Genomic DNA, 25,286 nt, shown 5'->3' with positions numbered 1-25,286 from the left:
ACATCTTTCCTTTCCTCTCACTCGCTCTCTCTCCTCCTTTCTCTCCTCACTTCATTTTTCATGATCAGTCTCTGTGTCACACCAGAGGCACCATGGCTGCGTTGTATTCTGGGCAATTAAACAGAAAGCAGTGGCAATGATGTTTACAATTAAAGTAAATGCTACTGTGTAATAATAACACATTCTTCATACAGAGAGGAAAACAACCCAGGCGGCCGGGTGTAGTTTGACTGACTGCGGTGACGTGCCTCACATAGTTTTTCTGAAACCCTCCCAATTATAAACCCTGTATGTCCTAAATGATTCTGCCTGCAGCTGTGAACACACACCTGCATGTGACTGAGGATTCACGAGGACCAGGCAGGAGAAGGCAGAAGTGTGTAGGGAAAAGTTTATGGACTAATCCATCTAAGTAAGTAGAAGTAAACAAGCTGCCATCGCTTTGGTGGCATCTCACTTGTTATATGTAAAGGATTTTAACAGCTTTTGCCAGTAGAGCCTGATACATGATGAAACATAATCATCAAAATGCTGCTTAAAGGATAAGGCTGGTGATATTTTGTGTTTGTTTTATTGTTATCAAATCACATAAAAAGACCAAAAATAATGTAATCATGTGTATATCTCATTCCTCTGTGCCAAAGAGCTACTGTATGTTGTTGTCCAAAAATCAGGGAGCCACACTGTTGCGCTAGGTGAGATGCTCCTTCATCACAATGAACACTGTGCTGCGGTCATATGTACTCACAAGAGCACCAAATGTATATTAATCTGCATCTGAAAATAGTCCGCAACACATGCACTATTTACTCCGATTTGAATAATGTTTGCTAAAAACTACAGTGCCCAGCTGTTTTAGGAAATTACTGAGCCTTTTTCAAAAAAGGAAACTATATATTTGTGACCTGTTTTAAAAGATTTACATCTTTAATAGGGTCCAGTGGCTAAATTTTAGGTCAGAACTAATTTCAGACTAATGTTTTGAGACTGAGCTAACATTCACAGCCACATACTGTAAGCTATTCTCATTCATCAGAGGGGGGAATTACTGACCAAGACCAATTCAGCCATCTACTTCATAATGTCACTGAACCTGCCTTTCGCTGGACAATGTCACTGTAGTAATAGTAGCATCGCTGGAGGGTGCAGCATTTTCATCAGCTGGCAGGTTAGTCTATAAACTCTGCAACATAATCCGCAATAATAATAATAATAATAAACTTGTAAACTCTGGGATATAATTTCCAGAGTGACTAACAAACAGGATTTAAAAAGATTAAGTCAAAAAACTACAGAACCACTAAATTATTGGCTCGCTCCACTGTGCTGAGCTACAAATAATCCTTAAAAGAAAAGGATTCTCTCCATTTGTAGACAGATTTAAATGCAAATTAGAGTGCATCACTTGGCAAGTGGTAAGTGATGAATCATATCCCCTGTCTTCCTCTGCTCAGACTAATTGCTCCTAAAAATGTAATCTGGCTCCTTCCTCAGCTCTCTGTTCTTTCTGCCTTCACGAGATGACTTTGTGATCACAGCAACATGGTGACCCTGATGCTTGTTCTCCTTAGCAATGTTTACCTTCATACAGAATTACAGATTTGTTTCTAATATATGGTAAGCGTCAGTTAAAACCAAACATACAGACACCTTGAACTTCAAACATAAGTAGCAATACTGATGATTCAAGTTAGTTACCATTTAAGCCTCACTGGTGATTCTTATCTAAGTTAGAGCTAGTTGAACTAGAAACAAGCTACTGTACTATTGAACAAAGTCACCGTTGGGTTTTCTTTTTTTACGTGGCCCTGGCACATGTGATGATGTAGTCTGATATATCTTGAAATAAAGCAAAATAATGGACTCATTGCAGAACATACCATGACACAAAACAAAGTGGCATTCTTGGACTAATGCTGCACTCACTAAAATTCTCTCTGAAAAAAGAGAAGTTACTGTATGCTACATACAAACTGCAATCTTCTGCAGGTAATAATAATAATAACAATAATAACAGTAATAATAATAATAAAAAGAAGAATAAAAAGAATAACCACAACTTATATTTTTTTATGTGGAAGATTTCAGTCTTTGTTGAGGAATGGACAACAGAACCTGATGTTTTCGTATTGTTTTGAGGTGCATATCCATAACTTTCAGCATGTTGCCCTCTCCTGCAGCAAGAGTTAACAGAAGGTTGTTGTTCATTGGAGTCAGCCATTACAGTATTTGGAATATCTGCCATGCAGTGCAAAAACACTACATTTGTTTGCTGAAAATTAGAACATGGTGTGAAAACAAACAAAACCCAGCACAGTGGTTTTATTTTCAACAGAAAAAGATGTAAGTGATGAGAAATGCTTACCAAACTTTCTCAATGGTGGCGTACTGAGAGCGGCCCACTCATAACCGTGCAGAATCTGGTGTTTTTAGCAACTTCCATCGCTCAGACAGATATATTAAGTACTCTAATGTTTTGAGCTGTATTCCAAAATTTTATAGAACACCCTACAGTATAGCCATGCGTTTATGCAACAGTATTTCATTAATCTCAAATGTATCTTGGACAGTACAAATGTAAACTGTGACATCTGCTCGAAACACTGCCGCAGAGCATTGACAGGAGACAGAAGAGATGAGCAGAAAGACCATTACACTCCCTTTGAATTGTGCTACTTGAGCCATTTCATCAGGACTATTGTCAAAGATTCCTCTGACATTATTAGTGCTGTGTGATGAATGGTCTGGGTCAGCTCAAGGCTGGATGGTGGCGAACACTCAGAGGGGAGATAGAGGGATAAAGTGGCAGCTCCAAACCACTGATCCCTAAAGCTACATTAAGAACAGTGAAGCAGTCTTATCTGGCCTTTTAGTGCTGCTTTCATTTAAATGCTTCCTTTTCTATCCCTAGTGCTCTTTCTCTCTCTGTCCTCTTGTTTAGACTTCTGATGCTGTATTCAGAGATGTCCAGATTCTGTCTGCATCTGGTTGAGATGGACTGCAGTTCAAACTCAGAATGTGTCACAAATAATAGAGAGAGCACTTATTAGATTTTGTTTCCTCACTTTTATCTAAATGTATATGGGGAATGTTTACAATAATCTCTTAACCAGTCTATCCCTTTGATGAATCTGTTTTTCAGTTGGAAAAAAGGCAGAGATTCATTTTAAGCCTAAAATGTTTGCTGCCGTTTGCCACAGGCCTGGCAGGACTAGGGGCTATATTTTCACTGCAACAACAATCACTGACTGCTCACAATGCACTGTACAGTACATGGCAAAATGTGTAGTATCCTATTGATAAACAGTTTCCAAGTAGGAAAGAAACCTTGAAACTTTTCAAGTTTCCGCTGCAAATTATGTTCAAAGTTGTAGCAGGGCCAGTCTTATTTTTAGCATGAAAAGACGTTTAATTGGACATGTAACATCTATCTGGGGTTATCCAGACCCCTTTGCTGAGTAAAACCTAGAACCCCCTCCAATATGCAACACTGACTGATGTAAAAAGATTTTTCTAGCTTTTACTCAGCAGAGTTATCCAGATAACTCATTGAACCTGCTTTCTGGAGCCGACCACTGCAGTCTCACTACTTATTAGATCGAAGCCAGAGTCACCCTATGCGGATCCAGTCACAGGGGTGAAAGCTGTGACCACTGCTTAGGAGAAAAAATTGTACTTAATCAAACAGCCAATCTAGAGAAGAGCAGAGCAGTGGCTGTTTACAGATATTTTAAGGATAAAACAACATAAACAAAGCTCAAACACCTAGGTTTGAAATGGGCTAAATTGGATTGAAGTTTTTTAGACGTCTGGGTTACATGCAACTGTCTCAACTGCTGTTGTCAAGAGCATTTAAATGACTATATTTTAACATGAAGCAGGTCCCAAGTAAATATGAAAAAATAATTATTAAAATGCTTCACTATAACCTAGATGACTAAAAAACTTTCATTTTAGCTCAGTTTTAACTCAGACATCTAGATGTCTTTTGACCCAAGTCATCCAATAGGTGACATTCACACGATACTAAAACTGTGGTCACATGTCTCTAACCAGCTCTGAATCTGTCTCAAGTGATCATATTGTATCTCAATCACAGCTGTTCAATCATCCAAGACACTTTTTTTTTTCTCTAGAAATTGGTGTGGGCTGCCTGTGTCCAGACCCTGCCTCTCATACTTCAGCTCTCCTGATATTTCCTCCTCTTGGCTTCTGTCCCTTGGCAGCGGGAGGAGAACAGTGGATATTGACTTGTATGCATCCGTCCAAATCCTTATACCTTTGTCTTCTTTAATGGACAGAACTTGTAATAGATTAGAGTTGGTAGATGAACTGTAGCTTCTTCCCAAATTAAAGGGGGTGAACACATGGAGTGTGCCAAAGTCGGACAACTCATTTATCTTAAGTTTGAGACCTTCACTGGAAATGATTAAACTTTAATTGGACCCCTTGGCTCCTTTACTTTTCTGTGTATCACTCATTATCATCTGCACAGCTTTTAAAAAGTAATTTCATGATTTCTCTTACTATTTTAGCAGTCTACTGTACCTTTCATTAAACATGATTTTCTCCTCCTGCTATCCCTTCTTTCTCTTCTCTACCCTCTTTCCTCTTTCTGTCCTCCTTCGTCTTTCCCTTCTTCTCAACTTCTACATCTCCCTTACACACTCCTTCCAAAATTTTTTTCCTCTCCTCTATTCCTTCACCCTTCTCCCCTCCCTGCCCTGCTCCCAAGCTCCACTTCAGCTATTCACCATCAGGTATTCTCATCAGCCAAACCAGTATCTTTTCTTAAAATTCATGAACTAACCATGCTGCATTTTTACGTTACATCACATCTGAATAGAGCAGAAACGGGTCACAAATCACCGTTTCTGTTGTCAGTGGTTCAGTTTATCCTCATACAGCAGGACGTAGTGATGAGAGAGAAAACTCATATTGATTGTTTTCTGGTGTACTGACTTACAGCTGTGATCTTGAGGGTATGATGCTTTACTCAAAAGGTCATGCATTTTTCTTACTGACAGAAACACCCCATCCCTCTCAAAACAAATCGTATTCTTACAACTTTTATGAATGGCCCATCGCTTTGAAATACGCGGATATAAATTAATAGTACAAACCACATTTGTCAGCTTTAAGCCTTTTAAAAAGTTAATAATGTCTTCACACCAAGTAGATACAGAGCTGTTATATCTGGTAATCTTGTGGGACACAATGAGACTGTATTACTTTCCGAATTATTATACACATACTTACCTCGTTGCAGAAGTGCAGAGTGCAAACTTTGAATTCATTGACTGTGTTTGACTTACCTTGAACAAAAATGATAAAGCAGAATTAGAGCTGAATTTTTTCTGGAAAATTTTGGAGGGCAAAGAAATGGCAAAACCAGACACTAGTGTGCTATACAAGTATACCTCTTAATGTAAAGACAAGGGACTTTAAATCTTTAAATTTAATGACACCAAATTATCTTAAATCTGCAAATTAGATAACAGGCAGCTAAAATGACTTGATTAAACATCTTAATCTCTTATGAAAGCGCAGGCTGAGGAACATAAGCAACATTTCGGGATTAACTTTGGTCTTTTATGGAACCCATTGAGTTGATTTATCCTAGGATATTCCTGCTTTTTATGTATATTCAACCTAAATCTCATGTGAAAAATTTAGGAGGCTGTTCCCTAAACATCAATGACAACTGTTCATTGTTTGCATTGTAATCTACTTCACATTTTTGTATGAATTGGTTAACACAGGGAAATAAAATACCCACAATATATATTTATATACTGATGAATGTCTTTGGGAAAGTTTGCACTACTGCTCCTCTTTGAAAACAAGTTGATCTGCGGAGCAGGAGAAACATCTTAATGATGCAACTCTGACAGCAGTGACGTGTAGTGAATGAGGACATGCTGAGTAAAATCTGAGTGTATAAGCCTGACTGACTGATCCTGCCTGAGCATGCTAATGACTCACACATCCAGACTGCATCAAATAATCCCTCCACCACACGCTGATGTGTTAAACTGCATCATATGGAGGAGCCCAGAGCTAAGATTGCTGTGAAGACTCACACCATGTGGATCAGGCCAGCGGGAACTCTCTCTGCTGCTTGTCATTGGGTTTTAACAAAGAATTCATGCTGGTGGGAGGACAGTGGCTCGCAAAAACAAATCCATTATATGAGCCTGCGTCTTGGGAGCTTCTTGAAGAGTTTGAAAAAGAGCTACTCAAAGGTGTTTGGATAACATCTGCTCTGAACCAGCGCCGTACTGGTAAGCCACTGAAATCCACGTAGAAAGGTTTATGGGTGCAAAATTATTTCATGACTGATCAAGTGGTCATTTAGCTTAACAATTGTTTAGTCGTTGTTTAGTCTAAAAAAAGTTTTGATCAACCCAAAGAAATTCAGTTTACACTGATATATCACAGGTACACAGAAAACCCTTACATTTCCGTTTCACTGGAAACAGAGCATTTATTCCTTATTCAGCTTAAACACGTAATTGGTTATTAAACTCAAATGTTTTCATTATTGATTTTCCCAGATATGCACTCAGTAGTCAGTCGTATTCTCAGTAGTTTCCATGTTAGGTGCTCTAGAGTTTTGCCCCTAGTTTCCTTTGTCAAAAATACCCCGAGTGATCAAATGTGTGAGTTCAGTCGTAGAGGTCTGTGGAATCGGACTACTTCCCAAACTGGTGTGGGTTCATTATGTGTCTACATACCCTGAGGAAAGCACGTGTGCTGATGCTCACTGGTGTATTTTTAGCCACGTTAGCAGCATGGCTCTAGGGAAGAGTCGTTTAGTACGTTCACCACTTTGGTTCAGAGTGAAACAGGTCAAAAGCTATTAGAAGCCATGAAATTTCATACAGACATTCATGATCTGCAGAGAATAATTCCTACCGACTTTGACGATCCCCTGAATTTTCCTCTAGTGCCGACATGAAGTTGCCATTTTTGTTTTTTATTGAAATATCTAAGGAATTATTGGATGGATTGCTGAGAAATTTTGGTGCAGATATTCATGGTCCCCAAAGGATGAATTGTAATAAATTTGATCTGCTGACATCATCAGGTCATAATGTCTATTGTCCCATACTCTGTTTTATGACCAAACACCTGAAAAAAATATGTTAGCATGATGACATTAGCATTTAGCTCAAAGTAACACGTCGCCTAAGGACAGCCTCACTGAGCTGCAAACAGGACTTTGAGTCTTAGTTTGGTTATAAGATATCAAGCCACACTTGTTAATGGCTTTTTGTTCTTAACCATCCACTTAAGTGTCTGGAATTAGATTTTTTTTATGCAAGACTCTACCCACGCATAAAGTAAAATACTTTCCAATTTAAAATTACAAATGTAAAAATGATTGACACATTTTTATGTGAATCAGATTATCCCTTAACCAAACTAATTCAGCAATAGAAGGCTCATCTTAATTCTCAAAATCCGTCTAAACTTTTAGTTGGGTTCAAACCAAAGTGTCTTTATAACTCATAATAGATTTAATATATTTTATCATAGTTTTCATGACAATTGGAATGGAAAGTAAGACTAATATCATTATTTTAAAAATCTAAAATGAAAGCAATTGTCCCCTGGCAGATTGATAGTGTGCATGATTTTGAATGTCTAACAGGAAGGTCAGTGCATAAACACCTTAAATTGTTCAGACTTTTCATTTGCATTTAAAACAAAATATTATACAAACAGTACTCATTGCTATATAATACTTTGAATTCAGATAACATGACTTACATACACCCATTTATACAGCCTACAGATCATATATCATATATATATCATATATATCTCTCTGCATTGTTAATTGAGACCTGACAGCCTGCTCTCCCATGTGATACCTGATATGGGCAAAAAACCTTAGAGAAAATACATTTCCTCACCAGAAAGTTATACAGAGAGGAGACAGGAGCAGCGCAAAGTGAAATAGACCAGGAGCAGTGAGTGAAGAGGTTTTGGCCTTCAGCTATGACAACTCAGGTTCAACTGTCATCTTGTTCAAACAAGTTCATGACTCTGAATGAAGTATGATTTTTAGCTAAATTTTAATTTTTTTAAGGCTGACTTAAACCTCAGACCTGAAACCAAATTCTTAACGAGAGTTTTAGGAGTTTAGACCTCACCTAATAAGATCACAGACCACCTGCTGACCACCTGCTTTGACTCATAATCCTGTTAAACATTTCAAGAGATCCATTTCTTGGCTCATTGAAAGCTGTGGCAAAGAAAGTCATAATATAATTTACATTTCTGTGGGGGTTTTTTTTCCAATCACTGGCTACTGAACCTGTACATTTTTAGAAAAAAACAAACAAACCTGTTCAGGATTATAAAGAAGGAAAACAGCTGACAGAACATTTTCAACAAAGATCATTTTTGCATTTGGTGGAAAAGCAACAATACAAATACAAACAAAAAAACAAGGACACAGCATCAGTGTAGCACTATATTTAGCATATAAAAATGAATGTTGATGTTAGATCTACTGTTTTTAGAGTGCATTATACAAGGAATAAATTATAAGATTTGTAAACTGCTTTCTGTCAGAGCCTCCGGATAATTTATGGAACTACAGTGTACCAGTTTACCTGCCAATTTGTCTGTCTGTTCCAGGAAACCAAGCGGTAACTTTCATTATCTGTTCACTATTATGCTCTGCTCTGTTTTAAACGGTGGTTTTAACAATAGGCCAGTCTGTGCAACAAAGGTCCTTTATGAACTGTTGAACAGTGAGCTCAATGCTGCTGAGAGATCAGTTCAGTCAAACTCGCTGCTCAGTCTGACAAACTATCGAACTGAGAACATTTCAAGGTTTCTATCTTTTCTGTCTCTAAGAGTCATAACACAGGAAGTGATAGCGACTTATACCACAAATGTGGGTCAACTATAACCAATCAGTCCAATCATATTCAGTTTGAAGTATGAGCTTTCTGGAAACATCTGTTGAGGTTAATTCAGTTTGTGAAAATCCATTTTATTAATCAGCTTCTTACTATAAGTGACTGAGTTTCACATGAATGAACAGTCAAAGTTCCTTTTTTTAAACAATTTATAACTATGAATATATGTATATATTTTAATTTTAACTTTGATTATTGCTTATTTAGTCAGAAATATTTAATGTTACAGAGAAACACTTGAGATCAGGTGCTTTATTACAGTAAGCAGGGGAAAATATGTAAATAAAATGAGGTAAACAGATTCACATCACAACAATAACTAGGTACCTAAATCAAGCTGGTATCACTGTACTGGATACGGGATGATTTACAATTAAAAACAAGTTTTCATTTTTCTTTTCACTACACTTTTCTTTTTCTTCCTTTTTTATATGTAACTTGGGAGCGCCAAGTAAAATGCATTTCACGTGTACTCACATGGCAAAGCACAGCAGTCCCATATTCATTGATAAGGTCTGATAGTCCCTTTTGTGACACATTTGCCTTGACAGAGTCTAGTGACTGAAAGCTCTCTTTTATCATTAAATACTTGCACTGGACCAAAGTTTGCAGAGTCATCTCTTGTCTATATTTGCATTTTTAGTCTTCTCACGCCTTAGCATCGTGTCATGACTGAGGCAGTCTTACCAGAAGTATTCACTTACTCTAGGAAAAATATGCATAAAAATAAAATTAATTTCCCGGAGTAGAAAACATGTATTTTCCAGTTAACGTGGTTGAAATGGGAAAGCACGGCACTTTAACTGGCAGGCCTGTGTTTAAATTTCAATGAGAGACGCATTTTTTAAATAAATATTTTCACTTTGCGCTGTCAAAATATACCAAAAGTGGTCACAAAGGAGAGAAATGGAATCGAGTAAGCATGAGTTGCATCTATGTTATTGGATATTTCAGCGTGAGATGTGTCTGTATATTGCTGTTCAGTTAGCAAACATAGGCATCAGAGCACAGTTACCAACAGTCACTTCCAGAGAAAATGTGCAGTTTGCATTTTTAAATGGCACCTACTCAAAATCCTCAGAGCCTTTTCCATTTGTCCTCTGTACCATTTATATGACAGAGCAGTTGCTGGGACTTTGTAGTCTGTGCCAACAGATACGATGCAATTACTAGAATTTGGCTCAGTGGGGCCATTGATAATGTGGAGAGTGCTCTGCGGGAGCCACATCACAGAGAAACAGATGGGCTGTATTCTTGCTCGCTCCCTTGTCCTGACTCCTGGTGTGAGACAACACCTGAGTGTGCATTCATGCCACTCACAGCAGAGTGTGTGGTAGCGAGAATATAGAGGAACAAAGAACAGAAGTGTGTAAAAGGACCAGCCATGACTTAAAAAATGTTTAGATAGGCTACAACTTTTGCATTGGTTTATACGTTCTGTAGAAAACATACAGTAACGACAATGCACCTGAACCCTAACCTTTTTATACAAACATTTTTTCAAAGAGGCTTTGCACCATGTTGATCCCTTTAAACACCGCATGTGTGGGGCTAATTTTTAAACCTAGTGCTCAGAACAAAAGGTTGATATTCTGTGTTATTAGAGTTCAACAGTACATTCTGATAATCCAAATAAGATATTTTATTTGTTAAGTTAAATATAAAATAATAATATTTAAATAAAATAATAATAAAACCAATTAAAGAAGCTACATTGCTGGGTTAAATGGGCTTTTTACCATTTTGTTAATTACAAATAAACCAGTTGAGAACAAAACAAAAACAGAGTGAAAGCTTTTAATAGCAATAGTGAGAGAAAGAGAAAAAAAACCTAACAGTAGCATGGAGAAACTGGCATGTTTTTTATGTGAAGAGCAGCAGTTGTTATTTACTCCTCAATGGTCTCTGGTGATTTGGGAAAAATGAGGAGGCCCAGGTGCTTGTCAACGGGCCTGACTTTGATCAATGAGCCTCTTGGTAGCAATCACACTTTTCTGTTGTCTGCAGTTGGTGCATTTTGTATTTAAATCTCATGTTTATTAAATTGGGAAAGAAGGAACTGCCTTCTCTTTTCTTCCAGCACAGCAGGGTCTTTCTGTTGGTTTGGGCATACAGTAATATATCTACAATAAGTAGAAATAAATGGCCTGCTTTGCCATTAAAGTGCTGTCCAGCTGTGCAGCTGGAAATAGTATAATGTGGAGCCCATTTCCATGTCACAAAGCAGAAACATGAAAGCAGACCTGCAGCTTGGATGTACCTCAGAAGCACAGGGCTCTAGTTGCTAAAACTGTTCTTGGAGCAGACGGGTATATATACATATACATATATATATACACATATACATATACATATACATATACACATATATACATATACATATACACATATACATATATATACATACATACATACACATATATATATACATATACATATACACATACACATACACACATATACACATACACACACACATACACATACACACACAAATACACACATATATACATATATACACACACATATATTCATATATATATATATATATATATATATATACATACACATATATATATATATATATACATACACATATACATATATATATATATACACATATACATATATATATACATACACATATACATATATATATATATACATATATACATATATATATATACATACATATATATATATACATATACATATATATATACACATATACATATATATATATATACATATACATATATATACATACATATATATATATATATATATATATATACACATACATATACATATACATAGATATATATACATATACATATACATATATATATATACATATACAGGACACTGCATATATATAGCCACGACAGCTTATGTAGCATGGATGTTATTACGTGCTTTGTTTAATATTCCTGCATGATAATTATCTAACATTTATGTTAAGTGCATCATAGACATAACTGTATTTGTACATGTTCTCTTCTATGCATGTGTATAATACAGTTCACAATATGTGTACTGGATCTAGACACATGATCAAATAACTTAAAAGTGAAAGTGCAACAAGTATTTGTCAATATCTGCATGGTGTTTGATTTGTTTTGTACAGCATATATAATTACATTATTTTTGTATCACTTCACAATGAAACACCTACAGTATACACCAAAACTAAATAAAACTATTATTTTTAAGTTGAAGTCTAGGATACTTGACCTTATGTATAATTTAAAACAAAAGGTGACATAAACGACATTAAAAATACTGAGCCCAAAGTACAAGCTCAATGCAACAAAAGTCGGTTTACTTGTGATCACTGCAACAAGTTAGAATATCTGTGATTTCCAATCAAGACTAATTGCATGAACAAGCTTATAAAAGAAACTGAGAACACCCCAGTTTCCTCAGTTTAGACCAGAGTTGTGTCTAAAGCAATATTATTCACATGGTAAGGAACTGCATGAACAAGCAACCAGATTGTGAGACCTCACAGAGATGGAAGAGTACAGAAAATGGTGTTTCAGTGGCTGATCAGACAGTGTGAAGGACACTGCATGAAGTCAACCTCTACAGTCAGCGTCCAAGAGGAAAACCCTGCTCACAAATCTGCACAAAACTGCAATAATAATCTTTGCCAATCAACATGAAAAGATGCCTGATGAATACTGGTAGCACATTCTTTGGTCTGATGAAACCAAAATAAATTGGTCGGGATCTGATGTTTGCACCTGCATATTTAGTGTGGATCTAGTTAGGACTACTGCAGTGACTGCACAGTGCTGACCGTGAAACAGGGAGGTGGAAGAGTGCTGATACAAAGCTGCTTGAGTACAAAAGGTGAAGGGGAGATGACATTTGTTCCCTTCACTTGTCAGTTTGTCTCTTTAGCTTCCTGTGCTTGTTCCCGTGTTTTTCTGTATTTTTTTGCTGCCTGAGTTTGGATAGCCTGAGTTGGGTTTCTGAGTTTTGCTTGAACTTTCTGTTTTTTTCACCAATCTGCATGTAAGCCTGTTTTCTTATATTAAAAGCAAGTTTTTTGCATCAGCCTGCCCATTGGTCTGTATTTGGGTCCTCCCCCTGCACTTTTATCAGCAAACCTCTTGACATCTAGTATATTTCTCCAATGAAAACAGTATGTGGATACCTCAGTCATAGATTCACCCGGATTATCTGGGGAAACGTCATGTTCCATAAACTCAATACCATTTAAGGAGAAATGCTCTTTTAAAGATTTAATGGCTTCTCTGCCTTATTAGACCACTCACAGTGAAAAGAGGAAGGAAAAATGGGCAAGAGGAAATGTAACAAATCAACAAAAGGATTCCAGTCAATTTTAAACCTGTTATGGCAGAGCCACAAGGAGAGCCCAGAAGTTGCTACTTCAGATTTTATTTCATATCCTTTTATCTTTTTCTATGAAATGGAAAAGTGCATCTTTTTATTAGTTGACAGAGTCCATAGTTTTTTTTGAATCACTGAGCAGTATTATTCCATGTTCGTCCGGATTTAGTTTTTTAAAACTACTATCAGGGAGGCTTTCTTAACCTGCTTGGAGTAGGTATATTGTATCATTGTCAGTGAAGTATTTGAGATACTGAATTTAAAAATAATGTGGAGAAAAGAAAGAATTTGATTTAAAAAAAAAGGGACCTAAAATCAGTCCCTGAGGAACTCAAAGTGTTATGTCTTATGAATGTGAGTTTTTAAACTGGTGTTTTTTCAGTGTCATTTCAGTTTCCAGATTGCTGGGTCAAAAATACAATCAGCGCAGATGTTGCGATCTTCAGGACCAAACTTTCACTTTGTCAGCAATTTAAGCATTGTTAACATTCATTATGTTGCAATAATGCTTCTTTATTGCATAGATGGCAAAAACAAAATCTTTAAAGCTTTTCTTTCCTGGTAAGACACACGCACAGACACACACATACATACACACTCACACGCACACACACTCGCACACACTCAAACCTTGTAGCTTGCCAAGTGTTTTCTGTCTCCTGATTTATTTTGTGCTCTTTCAGCAGGATTGCTTTATCATCACAGAGGATGGGAAATCACCTTTGTGCAAATTGAAAATACTTGGCCTTAATCTATCCATGTATTTGGTACTCTATTTATTCAGTTTGTCATGGTCCATCTGTGTACACAGTTTAGATGTATGTGTCTGGATTTGAGTGAGAGAGAAAAAAGGAAAGAATCTTTTTATTCTACCTTGCAGACTTCAGTTAATGCTCCTTAATTGTGAGTTTACCAAAGGCTTGATGAACCAACAACAATAGGAAAAGGGAGTAAATATATTTTCTACAAAATTTTAATAGTGTCCACTTGTCTCTCTGATTATCTTAATGTGTTGACATCACAATAGGCCTGGCCTTTTTCCCTCAGCTTTAATTAAATTAAACCGAACCAGGCAGATGTCACCAAAAGGGCACTGGGCAGGACTGACCTTTCTCCTAGATTGCAGCGAGTGGGGCGAGGTGCATTATGGGGGCTTTTAATGACTAGACAAAGTCTGCCTTGGAGTCATCCAAACCTACACACATATATTCAAATGCACACTTTTGCATATGGACCTTAATTTCATCCATTTCTGCAGTTGTTTTTATCACTTTTCCTTCTCGCTGCAGAGTCACAAACACTCGCCAAAATTTAACAGCAAAGGTTTTCACAAAGCTTCCCATTGAAAGAGGGTGCACCAAGAGAGCAAAGCAATGTGATAACATTTACACAGCTGAGCTTTGTTTTTCTCTGAGGCTGAAGTGCAAGGAAGTAACATCTTGGTTTGTGTCATGATTATAGAAGCCTGGGAGTGATATAAGCCATCCATCATAGTCATACTTGCCAGATGAAAATCAGCATTTACTAGACACAGACAGTGAGGGCAGTTAGCTGTAGGGTAAGGAGCTGAAGAGTAAGCACAGTGTCATGGACCGTTGAGCACTGACAATCAGAGACGTCTTTGGCTTGTATGAGTCTGTTTGCTGAGGATGTTTGCAACATTATTTAGGATGCACAATAGATCTCTCTGAATTATCACCCAAAGAGAGTAGGAATAGGAACTAAGTGGTTTATACTCAAGGTGAATGTTTAGATCACATTTATTATCTGCTAATTATCATGTCAAAGTCCTGGTTCACCCTGATCCTGTTCTCGACGGTCATTATTTAACAATCTGTTTATATAAAAGTAAAGATTCAAGCCAAGTAACATGTTAAATAACGAAGAACTTGTTGCTCATTCTGAGTAAGGTGTGGTCACATGGGACAGAGCGACCCTCTTCAATCCAAACAATTTAAGACTTTTATGTGTCTCATATGTGACAAGAGGTTCGTCACAGGGTGTTTTAAATAGAGTGATAAACTTTATGAAACACACTCAAACCAACAAATCACAAGGTTAACATACTTCCCAGAGGTTTACAGAGATAAACAAATTCCTCTGTGATGCCAGTAAACTCAGTTATTACCACTGAATCAATCAAATTGCACACAAGACAACTTTAATACATAACAACGAGGCAAAGCTAAGCGACTGTAATGCAGAAGCCGCAACACCTGCGTGTTGCCTCCTATAGCATTTGCTGTTTCAAAAACAGGCATATGGTAAAGCATAACAGGTAAAATGGTTAAGTATAAAAATGTAAAAGCCCATGCTTCGCCAAGAAAATATTTCACTAGGGTCAAAAACGAGTTTTATAACAGCTTACAATCTCATGGACATGCAGGTCCATTATAACGGGTACTGCAGAATCTGACAAGCCAGTCCTCCCCCTCATTAAGCTTAGTTAGAAAAGTTCAGGATGCATCGTTAAACAAAACTACACAAAGGAGAATTTATTCATATTAAGCTGAAGATCAACAAGAGGTGTTGTTTCCATGGATGGGTGATTTTAGTAAATTATTTATTAAAAAATATTTTTCGATTAATTATGTCAGAAAATAGATAAATTAAAAAAACAAAGTCCATAAAAAAACTCAACAGTCCAAAACCAAAAGATATTGAAATCATAATGATGTAAAAAAAAAAAAAAAAAAAAAGAGAGAAATAGTAAATCCTCACATTTCAGTCAATTAATCAATTATCAGCAATTGATGTCCTATTGATTGACTAATTTTCAGCTTCACAGCAAATCAAATTTCAGGATTTTCAAATGGTAGCAGTTTTGTTTTGATGACATTATATCCAGACATCCGTGGGCCTGATAAGGAATATTGTACCTTATTCTAAATGTCCTTTCTCGCTGTGTCAAAAAGTCTCAATAAAGGCCTAATTTGGCAAATTTTTAAAATGAGGATGTTCATATTTGTTTTTTCCACTTGTGTCTATGATGGGAAGCAGTAAGGAGCATCTGAGTCTACCACGAATTTCCTTTGGGAGAGTAAAGTAGATATACTGTAATTCACCCCCCGAGACAAATTCTTTTCACTGTCTGGTAAGGATGCAGGCTCGACAAGGCTCTAGTGCAGAAGCATTAGATTAACATCGATGAGAGTGTTAAAGAATGCTTTCATACTGTTGATATGACAACACAGGGATCCTACTGCACAGAATCACCCTGTTACACACAATCCGATGTCCTTTTAGGAGGGCGCATATATTAGAAACACTTACAACAAGGCATGAATAAATCAACATTAAGATCACTATGATGTTTACACATTTTCTAAACATGTAGTTTTGATTTTATAATACAGTGGGGTAAACAAGGTTATTTCTGCTCTCCAGATTCCCCATTAACTATTTGTGTAACAAGGCAAACTGACAGCTTCATTTTAAGAATGAAATTTCATAGTATTCCTTTATATCTTTTTACTTTATATCAAATCAGTTCTTTAAAAGAAGTTACATTCAGTATAACACATTTCTGCTTGCACCCGATTATTGTGATTTATAGGTACGATATAAATGAACAGAACACAACATATCACCGCACTTGCACCCAACAAACATAAAATGATAAGGCCAAAATGTGAATCAGTAGTTCACCAGGCTGCCAACAACAACCTTAGTGAGGCTGCAACATTTCAATTTGTGTGCAAATTACAAATACAATGTCCTACAGAGTGTATCACCTCAGTCTTCCCTCTATATAGAAATAGAGGAGTGCACTTTATTAATTTAGGTTTTGAGGCCTGACGTCCACTTGAATACCAGTAATGCTCTTTACCTTCAAACATTTCCGTAATTTAAGTTGTAACACAGGATTAATGCATTGTTTATATGAAGACCTTTTCACACCAACTCAGAACTTCAGGCGAAAAAATAAATGCCATATCAGCTTTTAAAATGAACAAATTCATGGATCCAGGGTGCACTGAGACATTGTCTTGCAACTGTGATTTTTATCCAATTCAGTTTTACATTGTGTTTGCTAAAATCATTAATGATCAATGAATATTAAAATAATAAGTCATATTAATTCACCTTGCCACTGTTAATGTCATGTCTCTGAAACAATCACGCTGGCCATTCCTGACCCATTTGAATGACTATGTCGGCTCAGAATTTTAAAATATTAACACTAACACTAGCTGTGCACTTTCGCTTTTGCTTACTCTTCCTTGGGCCTCCCCCTAATTCTGTCAAGACACTGCCTGACATTTGGCCCTGCAGGTAAAGCCAGGTGTCCACTGGAGCATCCAAATCCAACAAAAGCCTGGGTGAAACACATTGCACCAGACAAGACGACATGCTTTATTTAGATCTTTGTTTTTTGCCCTGAACCTAGGACTCAAGTGTGAATGTGTTCGCTTGCACTGAAAGGGCCACTGCCTTGTACTTATTCCAGTATGTCTAAATGATGGAATTCCACTCAGAATACCCAGCTACCAGGCACAAAACCAGTTTCAAAGGAAAAAAAAAAAAGGGTTGGGGCGCTCCTATGGAAGACTCAAACCCCAAATTCATGGACGTGCCTTGTCTTATACACCGTGTAAGTGGATACTCTTTCTCATAGCTGAAGCAAAACCAACATTTTAATAAATCAAATAAATAAACATAGCATTTTGAATTATGCATCAATCCAAATAATCCCACTTTGCTGACAAACTTGTGTTTTTAGGTCTTCATGACTATAAAACCCTTCGCAGGTTGTACAGACAAATACCATGATATAAAGCAGCAACGAGACATTAAGTAAGGTAACTAAGGTAACTTAGCTAGGTTGTCGGTTAAGGAAACTGTCGCTACAGTTGCTGCTGACTAACATTGAGAGAGGACGAGACGGTTTCCCATAGCCAGCACACCAGCTCACAACTCTCCTGCTACTATAGCTAACATCACAACATATCTTGGCAAACTACAAAGTAAGTTGAATGTCTGTGGGCAAGTAATTTAATATTACCGGACACACAAATGTGACACAGGTATCTGCTTGCTAACTTACCAGATATTGGAAAAAACAAAACTGACCTATTGGCTCTTTGAAAAATAGCAAAAATAATGTTTTGCACACCTGATAAGCAGAAACAGAGCATCCACCCATTCGTCTTTGCCTGATCATAGCACTTCTTTTTCAATTTCTAAACTTCTGATTTCTCATTGGCTGTTCCTCTGCCGTCGCTCCTGTGGAGTTCAGCAGGTTAGCATGTGGCAGATTTACCATCTCTTGCCCCCACTGCCCCCTTTCCCCCATCTCACCATCTCCCCATCTCCCCTCTTCTTCTTTCCCTTGTCCTATGCATGAGCATGAATGCCTCCTGTTGCTGATTGGCTTGAATAGTGTTGTGTGGCTCGGTCTGAACCACTTTGTTTGTTTACAGAGCCAGGGCTGTGTAGGAGCACCAGATTTTTTTTCAGTGCACAAACAGAACGGACAGCTAGCGGACAGTGAGGAGATATTCGTTGAATTTTACAAAAAGGGTATTGGATTAGAATCACCAACTATACCTTCAAGCTATGGAAACTCGGGTTTGACAGTTTCCAAAATACATTCCTTAAATGCACATCATAGCACAGCACCAGAGGCAGTATTAAGTACAATATTCATAAGAAATAAAGAAAAGAACTTGCTAACAACACTCCACATCAAGATTTTCTGCTGAGTGCGTGCATCTGTGTAGGTCCTATAATTAGGTGTCTGTGTAATTGGCTGGATAATGGGCTGGTCGCTAACAGGCATGAGATGAAGCGCTCAGGGGAGGAGATGTCAATCCTCACTCTCCTGTTGCCATGTCACCATGACAAACACATCTGTAACCAACCAAAGCTGTGCACTCTAAGGATGGTTACTTTACTACGTTAAATGAAGGGATCACTGTGTACCCAGTTTATATCTGTACATTAGTCTTTAATGTTGAAAGAGGCCAATGCAAGTAAGATGCAATGTATGTTAGTGACACTGAAAATCGCATCTATTTTCTTTGCTACTGTCCTTTTCAAAATAACAAAAATAGCAGAAGATTGTTTTTGAGTAGAGAGTACAGAGTAAAACACTTTAATATCTGGAGGACACTAAAATTAATTGTTGATTGTTGATTTACTCTTCTAGAAATATCACCCCAGCTCATTATTAATGCTCTAAAAATCAATTATTCATTCATTAATTTCTTTACTACCAACTGCCACCTCTCTCAGACAATACTACCTTTATTCTGAGATATTCAAATGGTAAAATTCTTAGTCTTAGCTGTTTCACTAGAATACTGTTTACTTTTCAGGACTTTTAAAGCACATTTTAAAGGGACTATAGTCGCAGTACAATATATCAGTACAGTACAACAAATAGTATGTGTTTTCTAATTTCTTCGAACACTTTAAAGCAATTATATTTGACATCCCAGACAGTGAGAAAGGAGGGGAATAGCAATTTGACAAAGAGTTGCGTAAAGTAGTAGGAAATGTGAGTGTGTAAAGCAAAGAATGTGGAATTGCAAAAACACTCCTACTGTTGTCTTGTCATAATGACAGAATCACTGGAAAAAGAAATTTCACCACTGGTAGGAGATGCCTGTATTCTAGACAGAGTAGATGTGAGGAGTAAATCTGATCCAAGAATAGGGGTTTTCCCACCGTTTCTAATCTGATTCTATATAATCATCAACAGGCCCAGTGCTGATACACTCTGATCCCGGGTGGCTGCTTGGCACTTTTGATGTATTGCATTAAATCTCCACCAGCTGTTCTGTACCTGAAACGGAGCTCTGACCTCTTTGTAAGGACAGCAGGTGAACAGAATGAGTTCCCTCTCAGGAATCACTGCTATTGTCAAATAAAAATCGTAGCAACTACAAAATGTTACATTTTGTGAAAATAATAATTATAATAATTCTCTGTGCATACTGAATTAGCGAAAAGTTTCAATTTTATTGCTAATAAATTGCTAATGATGTGTTCAAAGTAGTACCAGGGGTTGTTACTGAACCACTAGGATTTTACTGGGTTGTTGCTAAGATTGTACTAGGGCATTAGTAACTGCTGGCAAGGGTTTGTTGTACTTGCTATGGTGTTCCAAGGTGTTTGGTAGTATTTTTAAGTAGACCGTAGGGGTTTGCTCTGTGGTTCTTGGGTGCTGTACATGTACACACACGTTTCTATTTTTGGTCATCAACTTAACGTTTGAGCCTTAGCTGTCTCTGAGCTTTTGTCCAGGACATACAGTATTTATTTCTGGACTAGACTGGATGTATGTTGGACTGCACAAAGTTTCTGATGTTGACGCCAAAATATGGTAATACAGCTGTTGAGAGAATAATGGTACGCCGTTTCTTCTCATGCAATGCTTTGCCTGCTAGTAAAGAAAAAAGAAGCTAAACTGCACAGGTGAAGCATTTAGCTGCAGTTATAAAGTGGCTGGTGTAAAGTCAACATTTTGCATGGTTCTGAAAAAACATTTTCTTTTCTAATTTGGCAACATTTACAACATAACATGACATGATGCCTAAGGTATTATAACAAGACTCATATTTTAATGTACCATAAATGTATAAGGTGCCAACACTGTGTGATTAGTGTGCTGAAAAGCCTCAGAAAAGGAAGAATAACAGAGTATGAGCGAGAGAGAGAGGGAGTTATTGTGTGCATTCCTCAGCAAGCTCACAACAAAGAAAAATTTTTATCTTCACTGTCGCCGATTTTACATGTTAGATCAAAGTGAGAAAGTGTGTGCAAGACAGTGAGTGAAGGATAGACTTAAGTGATACCTTGAGTCCTCCACACTCTGCTGCTGATCCCTGGTCCACTCCAGTGATGTAAATACCCAAAGCATATTCTGCCCCCCCCCGGATCATCAGACCAAGAGACCGGCCGTCATCCAAAACCAAGTTGACCTATTAAAGACAGACAGAGAAACGGGCTTTAAATATCTAAAATAGTGTGACCCAGACACTCTTTAAATATCAACATTTTAAAATGATATTTGCAGTCTCAATTGTGATGTTCAACAGGCTGCCAGATTTGTCTGTGGTGTCGAGCTGTTCACAGCGAAATGGGGACGTGAAACACATTGCGTGGAGAAAATGATAGCCCTGCCATCAGCTGGGATTTGTCGGCAGAAAATAAAGAGTTTCAGGAGCTACTTAGATGTGGTGACTCAGAGCAAATATGAGGAGGCTGAACCTATTCCGACTGGAGGTTTGTTTAGAAGGCCCATCTTCCATCTGAAAAATTAAATACTTTCATTGATGTTAACATTTGTGTTATTGCTGAAACCCTCATTGCAACTTGATTAACAGAAGCCTAAATGGATTAATTTTCCTCAAAATGCTATGAAAATAAAGTAACTTAGATTCAAAAGAAAGCTAGAGGTTCAGAGTAAACACTGTAGTATTTAAATGGTGTGAAAGAAGTTGTAATGGAATTTATCCAGCAGTGCATCTCTAACATTTACAACCCAAATGTTTCCCTTCTCTATAGGACATGCAACTTTAGGTTGAATGTTCAGAGGCTGTGCTTTCAAGACCAGCAAGAAACCCCTAACATCTTTTTCACAATTGAAAAAAAAAAAAAAAAAATTTATATGTTTCAGTGCTGGTCACCTTAACAAGGAAGAAGTAATTTGCTGATAATCCCTCTATCAGATTAAAGAGTGAAGATATATTCCAGCCACGGCTGCAGCCGTATAAAACAGAGCAGTTAGTGAGGTTTTAATTTCACTGTCGTTTTTCTTTTAGAAAGTTAGTTGAAACTCTTATTTTTTAGAATCTTCTTTGGTTATATATATTTTTTTGTTTTAAACAGCATCTGTTAACCCTGTTACCCCTTCTAGTTTACCTCATTTGTTTAACTAAACAAAAATTTAAATTTTCCAAGCTCCTTAACAAAAAATATTATAAGTAACTTTTACCTTTCCCCTAATGAGCTGGGTCATAAAAAGATATTGAAACTAAATCCACACAGATTAATGACAACGCCCACTCCCACTATTCTGTTTTGAGAATAGAGTGGAGTGGACCTGACACATCCCTCTGATAATCACTCCAACAAGGAACTTGAACAGCACTTGACATACAAAAGAAGAAATACCTTAGAGTAAAAGCATCAATGAAGAATTCTTCTGAGTCTTTTAGGGTCCTGTAGATGCATTATTGCTCAATTTACAGTCAGTATGCAGTTATCTCTCTCGAAAGAGGGAACCAAATGCTTGCAACAGCAACTAAAATCCAGCCTCAGGTCTACACAAATGTAACCTAAAGTTAAGGTCATTTTTAGCTGGAACTGTGTCTTCCTGTGAGTTGCATGTATAGAGATTTTGAATTGCATGATTTGTTATGATCATGCCAGTTTTGCCAAAGGTAAATTCTTCAGGTAATGTAAGATGACTGCTCCACACGCATATACAGAGGAGTAGCTATAGATATTAACCTCCCTCCCATGCCTTGACCTATGAAAACCCTTAAAGGTCTGTTCTGGAGGCTATAGAGTTTGTTGAAGGGTTCATTTGTCTGATAAAACTGCTTATTTTATCCCACTGGCAGTGACTCTGGCAGACCTGCTCATGTTTGTTTCGTGACTGTGGGATATATTATCAACGGTGGCCCTTAACTCTGCAGCTATTTTATTTGGCCCTAGAGCCTTTAGCTCCCTCAATTCAGTAATCTATTAATGGCAGAGCCATCTTTGTTCATGAAATGCAAGATTACATGCTGATGAGTCCCATATTTTTACTTAATATGATTTACTTTGCATTTTTTAAAAATGTAATTCAGGCTCAGTCATATCTTAAGATTTTTCAAATTTACAGCACCTTTTATCTTGGAGAACTAAAGAATAGTTCTCCAAGACATTAACAGGTGGCCATGCCTACCCAACCTTAAAGTGGCAATCTTGAAGATTTCAGTCCTGGTTGATTTGGTGACTCCTGTAGTTACTGGTGGTAACAGCAAAGGTAGTTTGATACTACAGGTCACAGAACTTAATAAAATACTGCAATACTTTCATCAGTGGGCCACAGGCTAAATTACCGTTATGTTACCTCATTTGATATCATTAGATAGTCACATTTGTTTAAATGAAAATCTTCGAGATTGCCACTGTAAGTAAAAATGAATGTATTACCCAGGCTCCATTTTAAAAACTGCTCCTCTATGTTTCACCAATGGCTACTTAGATGAACTCAACTCAGCATTTCCAAAATACAGTGTTTACATTTGGAAATGAAAGAGACCAGATTAAAGTTAACATTGTCCACTGGAAGAGGTTCAGCAGTGTGCCAAAATTTAAATTTAAATTTAAATCACAGCGAGGTCCTTCATTACTTTGATCCCATTGCAGCTGTCTCTTGCCATGATTGAAAAGGGGGATCAGTTCCACCCTGGCGATCACAGATGACACATATGTAAATATCTCTGTTAAACAATGTCTGTTTCATCCCTCTTATATTCCTGCTGCAATACGTTTGGCATCTGACAAAGAAATCTTACTTTCATTCAGTACATGTGGTGCTGCAGTCTTTTTTTTAATACCTGTCGTCTTCTTGGAGATGAGCCAGCCACCTTTGCTTAGTAGGAATATGATGCATTCATGTTCTCTTTGACATTTATGCAGGGCATGGAGAATAGTTTCAATTACCAGAATCATCCTTCCTTCATTGGCAGCATAAAGCTGTTCTTAAGGCTCATAGTGTTCCCTGGCATCAGCTGTTAGCATGGAATCAATTCAATATGATCTTTCTCTCTAAAAGGACTCCCAGTGGTCCAGTGTCTCTCTGTTCAATAAGCAATGGAATCCGAGGCAGAATTCATAGAGCCTGTGTTTTGTATAGACAAGTGCACTTAATCACATACAGGATTCTTTAATTATATTGTTCGTGCAGCTTTTTAATTGCCCCCAAACTACAGAGCTTGTGGCAATTCTAATAGAAAGTGGATTGAAAATGTTAAGATGACACAGATTTTCTCTCTTGTTCAATAGTGACCACCTGAAAAGTTCAGGTAGTTCCCCATCTCAAACCCATCACATGCAGACAAGCTTCAGACAAGTCTAGCTTGTCTACTTGTCTGTTTTTATTATTAATGACACATTTATATAAGTATAAGTATAAGTATGATAGAAGTATCTAAATATCAGAAATTGATATTGATTGCTTTTTGAACAGGGGTAAAGAAGCTACAATAGCCAAACTATATGCAGGATTATATTTTCAAAACATTATCTGCATGGCACTAAGTACAGCCTGCATTAATGTAGCTGAAGCAGTTAAGATGAATGTGTTCTCAGATGCTGGAAAATGGAAAGTTCTATTGTAATAAATCTTTTAAACAGCTCTGACAGCTCCTTCCCTGCAGGTCATGAGGTGGTGGGAGGATGGAGTTTTGTGGGAGTGAAGGTCCAATTACTGATATCGCTTATCAGGTGGAGGAGTAGGTGCATTCCGGTGAGGTGGGCAATTGCGGGTTCGCAAGTCATTCGCTCAGCAAGGCCTACGGCACCTTAGGCATCATGGGAGAAGAGCCATCAACACCAACCCAGAGGTGGAAGAGAAAGCTTTGGCTGAAAAAGGGCTGACCAGTGGGGTCAGTGGAATTCCACTTGGACGCAGGTCGCCTGGACGAGGGCGTCTGTTGTAAGACATGAAACACCCAATGACTCCAGCATACAACACCGATGATATGTCCAAGTATGCGCATCAGAAGATGTATGGAAAACTGAAACAAATTATTATAATTTAATTTTCTCTTCCTGACTTCCATCACATTCAGCCTGGTCAGATACATTGGAACAAGATTATCACCTGACTTGCCGACCTTCCAAAGTAGTAGAGTTCATTAAATGCAATTAAAACTGGGGATCGCATATATAATTGAAGTGTGATTCTGTAAATGCAAGACCTGTTTTTCACCTTAAGTATACATTAATTGGTTTTGGTGAATAGTTAATGGGAAATTTCCA

At 37.4% G+C, this 25,286-nt stretch overlaps 1 protein-coding gene across 4 annotated transcripts in view; it reads right to left on the bottom strand.

The window, feature by feature from the left end:
• The window catches only part of whrna (whirlin a), a 122,612-nt gene that overhangs the window by 40,705 nt on the left and 56,621 nt on the right, over positions 1 to 25,286 (bottom strand). For all 4 annotated transcript variants that reach the window (XM_040156627.1, XM_040156630.1, XM_040156629.1 and 1 more), the window contains exon 3: positions 21,101 to 21,226. In XM_040156627.1, coding sequence (XP_040012561.1) covers positions 21,101 to 21,226 — 126 coding nt within the window. The remainder of the gene's footprint in view (positions 1 to 21,100; positions 21,227 to 25,286) is intronic.

The sequence above is a fragment of the Xiphias gladius genome, chromosome 20 (assembly GCF_016859285.1).
Source record: "Xiphias gladius isolate SHS-SW01 ecotype Sanya breed wild chromosome 20, ASM1685928v1, whole genome shotgun sequence".
NCBI lineage: Eukaryota > Metazoa > Chordata > Actinopteri > Istiophoriformes > Xiphiidae > Xiphias > Xiphias gladius.
This window is presented reverse-complemented; position numbering and strand designations above follow the sequence as displayed.